The sequence below is a fragment of the Vulpes lagopus genome, chromosome 6 (assembly GCF_018345385.1).
Source record: "Vulpes lagopus strain Blue_001 chromosome 6, ASM1834538v1, whole genome shotgun sequence".
NCBI classification, from domain to species: domain Eukaryota; kingdom Metazoa; phylum Chordata; class Mammalia; order Carnivora; family Canidae; genus Vulpes; species Vulpes lagopus.
In genome coordinates, this window is record NC_054829.1 from 28183517 (window position 1) to 28198576 (window position 15060).

Consider the following 15060-nt stretch of genomic DNA (forward strand, 5'->3'; position numbering starts at 1 on the left):
ACTTACCCAATTGGTCAGCAATGCTATCCTCACTTCTTTGCCAGCTAGGCGTGGATTTCCCGCTGCCACCAATATCTGACTGGGTGTTCTGTCGGTCGATGGAGGCTGGCGATCTGCGGCTTACTCCAAACCTACGGCCATTCCCCCAAACAAAGGCAAAGAGGATATCAGGGACCTTACCCACAAGGGGAAGACAGCCCTGGGGACATCAAACTCAACTCTAATAACAGGAACTACTGGCATGCTCACGCCTGTGTTTGTGTCACGGTCAACACACCTCACTCTGCTCAAGAAAGGTATGTATGCTCAGTACATACACTGTCAAAAGGGCAGGAGACATTAGCACAAGCTAACCTAAGAAAAAAAGAGTAAGAAATCCCAAATTTTCTAGCCCACATGTAGCCAAGCTCAGATTCTCATTGACAGGCAAAGGAAGGATTTCACCATCCTCATGTTCCATGTATATCTTCTGACTGGAACAGGTCAGGGGGTTTTTTTGAACTTGGTAACCTGCTAAATCACTAAGTCACTCATTTGTGGGGTCAGTATTTTCGGAGCATCTGCTCTAAGGTGTCATTTACATTACAGACTTCCAAATGTATAAATTTTAAACTGCCTTTGGGAAAGACAATCTGGAAGTAGGTAAACTGGCATACATAAAGGCAAATGTCTACTTCTGGAAAGAACAGTTAGCTATTTCATGAGCCTGTTTTATTTTACCCTAGGTAGAATAATAATATATGCTTAATTAAAGCATATGCTTTGATTAGCAGTATCAGTAGGTAAATCCTGACTGAGCCCAGGAAAATGGGCCAGAGCATAGATTCAAAGACTCATGTGGACATTTATACATTTGTGTGTGTGGTGACTAATGAGCTTATGAGTAATCGATACAATAAAAGATCAACAGAGCCCAGGCTAATTGATGCTTATGACAGGTGTCTTATTTGCTAAAGGCTGAGAAATGCATGGGGAAAACAGTTAGTGATGTCCTGGAAAGAGCAGGAGACAAGGAGGAGGAGCCAAGTTCCAGCCCCTTCCTCTCTCAAAGTCACTTGAGTTTTGTCTCCATTTCTTTATTTGTAAAATGGCAATTCCACGTTATGGATCTGGGGAGACAAATCTTTACAAAAGCATTGCAAAGCAGAGAAGGCTGTAATGTTGACCTGCTGTAACATCTCCCTCATTACTTCTGCACACTGACAATTGTTTACAAATTCAATCCAAGACTCCTTGAACAAGTAACCTCCACTGTGATACATGAAAAACTTGATGTATGAAAATTTCACTGAAAGGTGCTCTTTAAAAAACAAGAAGGTAGTTCCAACAAAGGAACCAAAGGCAGATTTCAGTTCTGCCTTTCCTGTAAATTGATCCAAACATCTGGAAGAAAATGACTAAAACTGTCTGCATCTTTGTAGGTATTTATTACTTGATGCAATAATCCTTCTTTTCATTAACAATGACAACAAAAAAGGGTGGTGGGGGAGAGTCACTAATCATGATCTTTGCCATCTCCTTCCTAAGTAGGGTCCTCATTTAGCTCAGAACAGTGAACAGCCTCCAACTGGCCCTATGATTTTATTCTAAATTTGCAATAAATGAAGACTTTCACAAAAAGGCACAGAGATAAAAGTTAGACAGGGATTCTAATTTTGCTTTTCCTTTTTGGTAGCAGTGGAAACCAAAGACACCCTTTAAAACCTCTGGCTTTAAATCCCAATGCTTTTCTGGCTGGCTGGTCTTAAATGACGATAAAGCAAGGCTGTCTTTCAACCCTGCCTTGAGAAGTATGTATCATCAGGCTGGCACGTGAGGCTTGCTCCGTGACCATGAACTCTCTACACCTCACGAGCCAGTCCATGGCTCTGCAGAGCAGGCTCACTGCCTCTCCTCATCATGGGCTGGCAACTTCTTCCCTGCAACCTTCCTTTATTGGTCTCAGTGGTCCTCGGGAACAGGCTTCCTCCCTCCTCCTATATGGGTGCTGGAAGAAAGCTACAGTGGATGGCCGGCCTGCCTGCCGGTCGGGTCTTTGGGCTATATGCCCTCAGTAATGCTTCTGGCCACCATCTCCAAGCTCCTTATTTACCCAGCCCATCCCTCCCTCCGGCCATTGTCTGCCTCCCAGTCAACATTCCTCAAAGCATGAGGCCTGAAGACATCTAGATGCAAGGACGAGCGAAGAGACTCTGTCTTTTCAACAGTGTTGCTTTGTAACTTATCTCTTGTTGCCATCCTAAACTCATGTGGGTGCCTTTCCCCCCACCTGCATGGAACGGCATTTTTAGTCACCCTGTGAAATTTCACCTCTCAACCCATCTGTATGGCATCAGTACAGGGAGCAGACAAGCACGCCACCCCCCACCCTCACCCCTGGCATATACTGGGCCCACTGAAGGTGGATGGAGGACCAAGAAGGAGCGGATTACACTTGTGGACAGCAACTGTGTCCTGATCTGATCTGCTGTTACTACCCTACACTTCCGAGCTTCTTAGAGTTGAGCATTACTGAGTTTGCAGTGGATTATGTACGGTCCTGCCCCACTGTCAGCTCGTGCATACCTACATTTATGGGTTATGCTGCAGGTCGATGCACTCCTCTTTTTTTTGATAAGGGTAACTTTAGAATCCAACCCAGCCCATGGACAATGTATGTAAATCAGAAGCCCACAGTCTCCTGCATCAGTGGTATAGGCAGGAACTACTGGGGTCCAGGGGAGAACACTGTATCGTTAATCTTCTTGTCCCCGATCACCCCGGGGTAAAGAAGATGTTACATGTATGGTAAACAACCACTGGGTAACCTTGCCAACAATGGAGAAACCCTCAATACCACCTGTGGTAGCGTTGGTGTTTTGTATCAGATCCAATAAATACCACCTCATTAAAAACACTGTGCAGAAACCATGTTTCTGACATTAAAATTTACCAAAACACTCATGTTTCAGCTTTCATTTTTGGTACACATTTAAAATGTATCACGGTCACAAGAAAACAGTTCTGTTTTAGTACATTTATGTTTTATTGCTGTACCAACACTGAAGTTGCAGTGAATTCTTATTTTCAAAGTCAAACCCAGCCATTTAAAATCTACTAATTAAAACAAGAAATAATTAGCTGAGCTTGTGGTATGGGATGATAGTAATACTTAACTCATAAAACCCTATGCAGGAACTCATAAATAAAAGCTAATTTTTTTTTTTTTCTGATTGTCATTAAAGTAATTAAAAGAAGACATGTGCTTTTTAGAAATACTGCCAGGGGAATCCGGGAATATCAGGATGCAGGCAGGTGGGGAAAGCATATTTTACAGTGGTTTCATTACCTACTTTCTGCTAACATAAATATTTGGCAACAACAACAACAACAAAATCACACTTAATAGCTGCAAAAACCAACAAATGCTATAGGATTAAAAAAATACCCATTATAAAGGTACTCTTAGGAAGTATGACTATTTTATAACAGGGTAAAATTTCAAGAAAGTAATCAAATTATGTATTTGTTAAAAATATATTTGTGGGAAACTAAGAATAGAAACATCAGTTTTTATAAATACCTCACGTTTGATTTTCAAATGGTTCCAAGTTCTCCACCAACTCCCCCAGAGACATAACCCAGCAGGAAGTCTTTGATGGTTCTTTTACTCTTCCTCTGGGCAAAGATGGCATGAGTGTGCCATGTAACATTTTGCTGCTAATAACTTCCCAGCTTCAGACTTTCCGGGAGTGGTTGTGGCTGTTTTTGTTTTTGTTTTTTAGTAGCCTCTAACATCATGTACATTTAGCCTTTTATTTTTAAGTCGTGTCAGGAGCAAATAGTTTTACTTTGGGTGTTTTGTGTTTTCAAAAAAAAGAAAACCACCCATAAGCTGAAACAACAGAAGACTTTGAGAGTGTGAGAAAAATATTTTTAAGCTTTGGATAGGATGATCATTTCCCCTACTTTAACAGCAACATGAATTCCAGCCAGCACCACGGAGTCGGCTTTGGAGGAAGTAACACAATCTGTACTATGAAACTAGACAATGCACACAACTGGAGAAAATGATGTGACTTGATGTCTTTGCCACGGAGCCCTTGGAGGCTAGAGAATGATAAATTTCCTGAGAAGTGGTTTGAACTAGACATTAGAACATTCTTCTAGCTGGAATATTAACCACATTTTCCCTTTTGCTCCTTTATTATGGATGAAAGACAGTGATGTCGTCTGGGGCCACATGCAAGGGGCAGCACACCTACCCTTCGGGCATGGATTTTTGCCTGTAAGTGCCTCCACCAGAGCCAGTCTCACTGGATGAAGACAGGTTGCTCGGGGAGTTACGGCACTGCTGGGACCTTGCTAGAGCCATGGATGAGACTGTCACGTAGATGTCGGAACCAGGAGACAGCCTGTGAACACAAACCAGAAATAGTAAGTCAATCCAAGGGGAAGTCCCGAGGTAGTGCATGATGGATAATATCATATAAACGTGACAAGGAAAGTGACTTCATGGAGATAGTGAAAACGAAGCCAGCTGGAGGCCTACGAAAGAAACTTCCCCATAAAACTACTCCTTAAGGGAACAGCTAGAGAATGGCCCTACAGGGGGTGGGGGTAGGGGACATAAAAAAATAACAGGGGGGGAAAAACATGTATGTTTCCCAAAGCTGCCAAAATTCAATGCGCTGAATTGCTTATACAGTTTCCTAGGATGGCAGTGCAGAGGATAATTGAACCCCATGACATTAACATAGCAATTAATTCCAATTTTTCACACTAATTTTCCCAGAGTATATGACCACAGTGAGACTAGTGGATTCTTTGTATGTGTCTTTGTTTTCCAATTTTATTACTCAAAGCCTGGAATGAATACTTAGATTTTGGTGTTTAGTATTTATAAACGTGGTTGATAGCGTAGCATCACCATATAAAAATCTCCATGAAAAAAAAAAAAAGTCTACAATGCTAGATATTGAATTTAATTGGAATTACTGAATTTATAGATTATCACAGTAGAGGTATACTCCACAGATTGCTCACCTTGCTGATGGGCGCTGGGGACAGAAATCAGAGCTCTGTCATCAGGACAGATGTAGATCCTCTGCTCTCACAGACAACTGGGCAACCCCAGGGACATCAGTAAGTGATTCTGGCAACTGTGACTGGGTGTGAAATACAGCTTACCACTAATATTTTAGTTCAGGAGTGAAAGCTGGCACAAATCCTGACTCTTGCACTAGGGTAAGTCATTTCCATGGGATAGCTGAGAAGTGAAGTCTAAGTCGTTCGTTCAGTAAGCCAGGCCTCTTGACTGTCAATCCACTGCGTTATGCTAAGCAATTGCTGAACCCCATAGAGCCTGGGTTTTCTTACTTGGACAGCCTGCAGTGGGGTCTGCATGGTCAGTCAGATGCTTTTGTGTGAGAAGATACCTTTGTCTCAAACCAAAGTTCTGAAGCCTGGGGAGAGAACCTGATTCACTGAAATAGAGCATTTTCTAAAGGTGAACCCATGTGCCTTCTGTCTCAGGGCAGGATGGGGTTTCGGGTACAGGAAGTTGACAGAAGAGATAACAAACACAATGAGAAGCTTTTCTAACAGAACATGAATAAGGATGGATGCTGAGAGTATTACTCCCAAATCCATCTATGCCCAAGAGGTGGATCTGACTTGAGAATCCAGATCTCTCTGCTCTGAGAAGAGTCTCCTGCCATCTCCTAGACCTCTTTACCGAATGCTCTCAACAGCAACTCAAATTAAATCATGTCAAACCTAACAGGTTTTTCCATTCCCTTGTCCCCCGTCCATCTTGTATTTGTTATCTCAAGCTAAGCACCTTTCCCCTTCGTCTTCCACATCGATTAGTCTAATTAAGTTCAACTTTTAATGAGTACAGTGTGTCAGGCACCCTGGGTGCTGGTCTTGACAATACAAAGACTAGGAAAGTAACTGGTCTTCAACCCGTCGATTGTCCTCCTAACTCCCCCATCTCCAGCCTGGATTGGCATAACTGTGCTCTAACTGGTCTTCGATTTCCAGCCTCTGTCCACCCCATTCCTCCGGTCTCCACCATGCCAAGTCATCTGACTACTAACATGCTCTCTGTAGCTTCCCTTTGCCTATAGAACAGAGGGCCGAATCCCTGGTCCCTTCTTCCAGGCTTTGGACTATCTTATCCAAGCCCTCCTTCCCCTCCATGCTTTCTGTCTGCATCCATGCACCTTACATTCTGGACAGATTCAATGTGTCCTATTTTTAGACTCTGCTACCATATGCATACTTTTACTCATCTTGTCCTCTCTGCTTTCTTTACTCCTTTCTGATATAAAATTCTTTTTCTCAAGGCCTAATTCCAACATCACAATCCTGAATTTATAGATTAGTTAGAACCTCCTTGAGTACCATGCAGTCTGTTCTTTGTGCCACCACAGCACATCCTTCAGCATGGTTAGTTTTACATGTGTCTACTTTCCCAACTAGATTTGCCCCTTAAGGGGTAAGGCTGAGCCATTTTATCTTTACATCATCTCTGGTTGCTTAAAACATGTTTGCTGAATGAATGAGAATCCCTGTCAGTAGTGCAGAAAATGAAGGACAGTAAGTGGGTTCAGAATAAAGGCCCACAGTGACATCAGATGCCCAAGCTAGGGGTTCTCAGCCATGGTGGGTCTACATCAGTTGAAAAACAGTTGGTCGCTAACAATAAAGGGCCCCAATTATTGAATATTATACTAAAAGCAACGAGAACAGATTCAAAGTTAATATTCTTCCTTAAATGTGAGAAAAAGGAATGATGGACTTCTACCCAGACACCCTTGAGCATATCATCACTCTGACATATAATGGTAATAGTAAGGAAGATAACTTACTATTAATGGCTCCTCTGGGTATTATCCAGTGGAGCAAGTAAGGACACCAAGGATGCCAGGCCCTTGGAGGAATGGTATGAGAAGCTAGGAAAAAAGGCAGAGTTCCTAAGTTCCTCCTGTTATTACCAGTCTTGTCATTGCTGCACAGACTCAGAGAAATACCAGCTACACAGCTGGTTCTCTCATGAGGATACAGACTCAGGAAAGGAGTATGGGCAGGGCAGCCACAGTGGGTCAGAGATTAGTGGGGTCCTAGAACACTGGCTCATGCCTACTTTGGGTAACATGTTTTGATAAAAGAGAGATCAAGACACCTATCTGAGGACTGTAAAAGAGACCTACCTTTATTCTTTTCCATTAAGACCTCTCCCTAATTTCCCGCTGTTTATTCTGAAATAATCAGAGGGGGGCTGGAGTGGAGGAGGCATAGGAGAAGTAAATTACAAAGGAAACTAGGTAGGGAATAAGGAGCAGCATGGATCCAAATATAACAAGACACCATACTCCTTTCTGCCTTAAGAATTTGGCCCTTATAGACTCATAATACAGGGAAACTTCAAACGCAGTTTCATTCATAAGTGCTTTGCTTTTCCTATCGTGCAGAGGAGGAGGTATTACAGAATGATGGAAATTAAGGAAACACAGTACAAGCATGTTCATACGGTCAGGGCCAGTGCAACATCCAGAAGGCCCGTGATATTCCAACTGTCTTCAAGGTAAGCGAGTAATGCCAGTGAACTATATGTATGGTGAACCTTCAAATGTTTCTGTTTCTGTGAGAAGTGACCACTGATTCCATAGGAAAAGTCAAGATGTAACTTTTACATTTGTATTTAGAGCTTGCTTTTCTTACTCTGCTCTCCAAAACGTACATTAATTTAAAATATCTCTTGCTAGTTCTCAACCTCAGCTCTTTTATTTGGCAAATGTATCAGAAAATTCTACTTGGTTACTGGAGTCATCCCAAAGTGAAAAAATAGCATTTCCAGAAGGCCAGCATTCACTCCCATCCCTTTTTTGCATTTATATAACTCAATAGTGGCTTTGTTTTCGGTCTGTTCACACACATTGAACAAACAAACAGAAACTGATGGAATTCCACCCAAATGTTTTTACGAATCTAGATGTATGTATGGCGGACAAAAGAGTTTCAGAATTAGCCCTTATTCTGATGACTTACTATTCTTTTCAAACACATTGACATTGATACCATCACACAAATATTATTTGAGAACAGACTTTGTTGAGGGAGCGGGAGATGCTGCTGGCCTGGCCCTAGCACCTCACTTCTGCCAGAGAGAGCTGTGGTCATTACTCAAGCTGGGCTGCGTGCTGTCCTGCCACTTTGAAAAGGGGTACCCCCCAAACGGGCTCACACAGGAAGCCAGCATGCTGACTTCTTGAATCTCCATCCCCCACCACCCACTGTACTTTAAGGGTTGCTGAGGCCAGGGGAGAGTTAGTGAAAGATCCCAACCAAGGCTTTTCTTCTCTTCTGAGATAAACTGAGATCTTTCTACTTTCTCTTCATCTTGAAGAGCTTCTGACATCTGGGTATTAATGCCAAATGGGTTTACGGGACTAACATTAACACATCTTTCAGTTGCTATGAGATTTTTCAATTCTGTGGAATGTAAGAATTTTCAAGAATGCGCTGGTCACCGTGAGAAAGGAAACATCTAAACCTTTCAGTGTTAATTTCAGCAGATTCTTTCCTCCACATTTTTGTAAATTTAGCCAAGAAATAACTAAATGTTTTTAAAGTAACTGATATTAAAAGTTCTATGGAGCTTCCTATTACTTCCCTCTGCAGAAATAAAACACCAGGACCTTTTGATTCTATGAAAAATGCAGCAACTGAAAAAGTCATGATCATCAGCCAGACAGACAATACCTCCATAGTCTCCAAGACTCCACTAACACCAGCTTTTCATTTATATGCAATGCATTTCACTGCAATGAGAACAAAGAGCTGAATGGAATGGACATTTAGGAAGAGGTGGTCCAATTTCAGAATCAGTGCATTTTCCAGAATCATTCTTATACCAGGGTAAAAGGGAGAAGAGACTTACCCACAAAACTCAGATTTCTAATAAAGTAACTCTTGCTTTTTTACAGCACCCTTCCCATAAATCAGCACACAGGACTATACACAGTGTTAACATTAATAGATTCTCACTCAGTTGATCTCTTCAGATTGTGATGGGTTATAACTTATCAACTTATGGATAAAGAATTCTCAGATTCCAAGTGGCTGCCTCTAAGACATTTTCCTGAGTAATTATATGTAGGTTTAATGATGCCTCTCTCTCCTGCTTTGTATTCCAAAGTGACAGCACTGCCTGGATGTGTCCAAGGAGATAAGGCCCTCTGTAACCCAAGCGCCATTGGTGGAATGATGGTAAAAACAAGAGAGGGTTTCAAATAGTACCAATGACTGACAAATTAGATACTTGAGTCCATAATTAAGCATAGCACTTTACCACAACTTAGCAATTAAAATGCTGTTCACCCAGGGAACAGGAGGACCAAGTTAAAATCTGTCTTCAGCAATGTATATCAACCAGGATTCTTCCAGAATTATGTAAAAAACAAAACAAAACAAAAAACCCTCACAAATGATTCAAGGTAATGTAATCTGGGTGCTATCTCCAGACTAGAGTTTGAACAAGCTATATTCAAATTCAAGCCACTCATCTCTATGTCTTTTCATCTCTTCCCACCGTGTTCTTTGTGAACCAGAGCTACCCCTGGCTTTTTGACCAGTCTATATCAGCTGTTTGGACTGAATCATGGAAATCCTGTTCTGATGAGCCTCCTGTGACAAAGTCAATTTACAACAAGGACTAACTCCCTTGCACAGTTAGGAAAATATAGCAATTCATCACAGTGAGATAAATGGATCATCACGTCACAGCAGCTGGCAAGCTGTTAGAAGTTCACAGCCTGGCACACATCATAGGTGCCTCTTAGGAAGAGTCAATTTTATATCTCAGGGTGACTCTAAAGAACAGAAAATAAAAATGGACTACTTGCAGAACCAGCTACATAATTCATGGGGCTCACTGTAAAATGAAAATGAAAGTCCCCGTGTTGACACAGTATTGCAAATTTTAAGACAATGACAGCAGAGCATGAAACTCAGCATGGACCCTTCTAAGCAGGGGTCTGTGCAACTGCAAGGCTGCACTCCCATGAAGCTGGCTCTGACTGCAGTGCATGTGACTGGGCCTCCCAAGCATACAAACATGCATGCACTCATTTGACAAGTATTTCTTGAACTCTTGTCTATGCATGGTGGTAGGTTTCTTTTTTTTTTTAAATATTTATTTTTATTTTTATTTATGATAGTCACAGAGAGAGAGAGAAAGAGGCAGAGACAAAGGCAGAGAGAGAAGCAGGCTCCATGCACCGGGAGCCCGACATGGGATTCGATCCCGGGTCTCTAGGATCGCGCCCTGGGCCAAAGGCAGGTGCCAAACCGCTGCGCCACCCAGGGATCCCGGTAGGTTTCATTCAAGTAGCACAGTGGTTAAGAGAGAGGCTCTGGAGTCCAATGACCTGGATGCTAATCTCAGCTCCACCCTTAACTCTTGTCACTTTGCACTGATTATCCCATCTCTCAATCCCTGGGCATCCGTATTTGAAAACAGAGCATGAAGAGCAACTGGGCTTTGGGTAGATGAACTGAGAAAACTCACACAAATGACTCAATAGAGCCTGGCCTAGAATATGAACTCAGTAATATCATATACTTATAGTTTTTTTTTAAAAAAAGATTTTATTTCTTTATTCATGAGACAGAGAGAGAGAGAAAGAGAGAGAGAGGGAGGGAGAGGGAGGGAGAGAGAGACAGAGAGAGACAGAGAGACAGAGACACAGGCAGAGGGAGAAGCCGGCTCCATGCAGAGAGTCCGATGCAGGACTTGATCCCGGGTCTCCAGGATCACGCCCTGGGCTGAAGGCAGCGCCAAACCGCTGAGCCACCAGGGCTGCCCTATCTACTTAAAAGTTTTTAAGTAAAACACAAGTAAAATGGAACTGGCGTGAGGGCAATACACACAGAGTGCAGGCGGGCTCAGGCAGGTTAGAAGCCAACTCTTACTGTGAAAACTAGGAGAAAGGAAGCTTTATGAAGAAATGCATGTGAAATAAGTCTGCAGGAAACCAAGGATTTCCACAGAAGTCAGGAGCTAGGACTCATGAGTGTGAGGGTGTATGTGATTGCCATGATGCTGAGTTAAGCTGGAGCACTATCCTGGGTGGGAGATCTGCAGGGGTTGTGACTGTGGGTCTTGCAGGGTGAACTCCTCTATGGTAAGCTGAGGAAGCACTTCCCTTCTGTCTGGTAACCAGGACGCATAGAAGGTTCTATAGCCAAGCAGTGGTATGGCCAGAGCTAATCCAGAGCATCTACGTGAGCAGGCAAATTTGAGGGAGATATAGACAGATATGAACCCATTAGCCCACTAAAAACATTTGTCTCTTCGATTAGTCCTACTCTCCTCCACCAACATTCACTAATCTTTCATCAAAAGAAGTCACAATCAAATCTTTAGTGAGAGGCTAAATGAGTTTTTTTTTTTTTTTTGACATGCCGAGATTTTAAAGACTGGAAAAAACCAGGCAAGATAAATTTATTTTTTATCCCAATTTACAAATAAGAACATGGGAAGCAGAAGCTGAAATATAGATGCCATGCTGGCCTCTGCTCAGAGTGGCTGCCCACAGGCAACTTCCTCGAGGGGTCTCTGAGACCCCCAGCCCTCTCCACACAACTGGCCTGGGCTAGGAGAAGAGAAAAACACCACCACACAACCCACTCCCCTTTTCCCTTTTCCCAGGACTTGGGCCTGAACCGTCTGCAGACTAGTCCATCAATTATTCACAAGCACATATTGCTAACCACGGTTCAGGGCTGCACCACATCTTCATCTCTACATCCCTATTTTTATTTTGTGCAATTTCATATGCCATCATCATCTGTCATTTTAAAAATATAATGGGAAACCAAAAGAGTCAAGCAAAAAGTGACAGATTGGGACACTCCAGGCTGTTCAATGAGACTGGGTCCTGATTCTCTCCAGAGCGGGAACTGGTTGGGACAGTGAATGCCTACACATACATGTTTGCAGGGCCACAAGCATAGGTAGGAGTCAGCCCTTCCCCTGCCAGCCCCCCTGATGTATTCACACTAGGTTCCTTAAAATGAGCCTGCAGCTCCACAGCAAGTGGTCCAGGGCCACTTTATGTGGCCTGAGGCAGTGTCTAACAAGCCCTCTTGTGACATGGCCACCAGCCAAGCACCCAGCACTTAGCACAAACACACCCAACACAGAAATATATACTCTCGAGTGGGAGAGCGACTCAACTCTGAAGACCAGCCCTAAGGACACTCTGCCCATCCCATTATATATAGCAACTGTTTCTCCAAGTCAAAAGGTAATTAAATCTACTTCTCTCAGCAAGCACTTGAATGCTAAGCAGATCCAGAATGGCCACTCTGTAACCATACTGAGTTGATTCTCACAAGTGGACGCTGACCATAGACCATTCACTGTCCAGGACTCTGAACAAAAGGCTTTTGGGAAAATTTCACCCGGATGATTGTGGCAGTGGATTTGGTAGCTAATTTGTCATAATTATCACTAATTTCTACAAGTTTACATATATGTATTATGCAATCAACAAATATTAAAGAAAAATGTTAGGGGTTTCAAATATAAGGCAGCAGAATATACTGTTTTTCCCTGTGAGTTAAATTCTCAATACACGTGTTCATGTAGCTGATGTGCTTTCATCATCAAAGCCTAACTTCTCCATGGGAAGGAGGGTGACAGCAGGACATATATTAGATCTAGCTTCTAGGAAGGCTGGCCTGTGTGTGTGTGTGTGTGTGTGTGTGTGTGTGTGTGTGTGTAAGAATTGAGGAAGCCCCAGGGCCATGGTGGGCCTCTGTAGAGCCTCCCATAGGTGTGACCAGGCCAGGCCTCCTCGGGCAATCCTAATGCAGCAGGCCCCTTCAGCTGGGTAGGGGGGGGTAAGATCGTGCTGTTGGCTGCTCACAGGACTATAGTTCCGTAGTGACGTGGTCACATGCCACCTTACTGCTCTTCCCAGAACTCTTAACTGTTTTTCATAAAATCCTCTTGAAGGTCATTCTAATTTGCATGGATGAGTTTTCCAGAATTTTCTACACCTTCTGCAAACACACAGCTCACCAGGGCTGTTTTCAGCACAGTAAACCGTGACACTGTTGCTGTAGACAACATGACCTCCTTGTGCAAATTCAGTGACCCACCACATACTTAGCTTGGGTTAGGCTGCAGAGGGACTCACCAGGCCAGGCTGGCAGTGCCACCACAGCCTGAGAGGGGTCCCCCAACCCCCCGAACATGATCTGTTTCCCCTCCATGAAGCTGTGTCTGGAAGAGCCTCTACAAAATGACAAAGAGCAAGCACCATTTTCTAAGTCTCAACATGTGGCAGGCCTGTCCTAAAGTTCAGATCAGGTACAGGGTCACCCTACTACCTTAATCAATCTTCATATGAACTCTAGGGGATGGGGCTGGTGCTCACTGGATTGTTGGCACCCTGAGGTACAGAGGGGACAAGGAACTTCCCACATGGCTTCCAAGTGGTGGGGCCAGAATGTGAACCAAAGCCTCTGCGCTCCTGGAACCTCTGTAGGGTGGAAGCCCTGTGGGAACATCTGTCTGGGCTGGATGCACGACAGCTACTTAGCTGGCCCACAGAGTAACTTCTGAGCACTTGGAGAGCCTGAGCTGGGGGGGCCACACTGGAACACTCTGATCTCATTCCCTACGTCCTTCTGGAGTGCATAAAGGAAAGGGAACGGGGGCAGGGTATGAGGAACTCAAGCACTCTGCACATTTCCTGAATACTTACATAGGAAACATCACTGCAGTATAATCTGAACATGTGAGCCTGCACACCATCTAACTCTAATCCCAGTGTGGATGCCACAGTCATCAGCTCCTTTGGAGAGCTGCAGGAAAAGGAGCCTTAAGAGACCAGTGAGTTTAAGTCAAGTATGGCCCTCTGCTTTTCCTCCTCATCTTGGCCGATAAATACAATACCATAATTCAAGTTTCATCTAAACTGAAAGCTTTTATAGGAAATTCAATCAAGAACAACTCACATTTCACTTTGAGTCAGTGTGAGACAGATTTACTCAATGTACTTTTAAAACAGGAGCATTCGAAACTTAGCCAACAAAAATCAAGGACTTCTACTTAAATCCAGCTTTAATTCTATAGCTTTGTCAGACTACTGAGTCTTCATTTTTACTGATCTTTTAATTTTTATAAAAATGAACTGATTGATCAAGTGTGCACTGAAGGGTGCATGGATAAACAAAATGTGGTATCTAAAGAGAATGTAGTATTATTCAGCCTTTGAAAGGAAGTGTGAATGGACTGAATGTTGTCCCCCCTAAACCACCACCACCACTAAAAGTATGCATTGAAGCCCTAATCCTCATTGTAATGATATCAGGAGGAGGGCCTTTGAGGGTGATTAGTCTTAGGTAAGGTCATGATCCACAATGGGATCAGTATATCCTTGTAAGGAGAAAAAGAGAAACCAGAGCTTCCCTCTCTCTGCCATGTGAGGGTATAGTAAGAAGCCAGAAGAGGGTCCTCATCAAAAACTGCATCTGCTGGAGCCTTGATCTTGGTATTCCCAGCTGCAGAACTTTCCGAAACAAACAACTGCCGTTTAAGCTGCCTGGCCAATGGAGTTTTGCTATAGCAGCCACTACTAAGACAGGAAATTCCAATGCAGATGAAACCAAAGGCACTATGTTAAAGTGAAATAACCAGTCCTAAAAAGAAATATTTTATGATTCTACTTACGTAAGTAGTCAAATTCATAGAGATGTAAAGTAGAATGGCGGTGACCAGGGGTGGGGAGGGTACTGGAAGGGGCTGTTTCATGGGGAGAGTTTCTGTTCAGCTAGGTGAAAGGTTCTGGAGATGGATGGTGGGGTGACTGTACACAGTGCCACAGAACCCCTCACTTAAAAACTGTTAAAGTGGGAAGTTTTAGGTTATGTATATTATACCATAATAAATTTTAAAAAATAAAATAAAAAAGGATTTATTTTCTCCTGAAGTGATTTACTTCGGTTCCTACTTCTTTTAGTTCTTTTGCTTATTGGTTTAATTACTAAATAAGGTTTTAA

General features: G+C 43.0%; 1 protein-coding gene across 20 annotated transcripts in view; it reads right to left on the minus strand.

The window, feature by feature from the left end:
- Positions 1-15060, minus strand: part of SIPA1L1 (signal induced proliferation associated 1 like 1) — a 373433-nt gene that overhangs the window by 43123 nt on the left and 315250 nt on the right. For all 20 annotated transcript variants that reach the window (XM_041758492.1, XM_041758500.1, XM_041758507.1 and 17 more), the window contains 2 exons: positions 4245-4394; positions 7-131 (listed from right to left, as the gene is read on the minus strand). In XM_041758492.1, coding sequence (XP_041614426.1) covers positions 7-131; positions 4245-4394 — 275 coding nt within the window. The remainder of the gene's footprint in view (positions 1-6; positions 132-4244; positions 4395-15060) is intronic.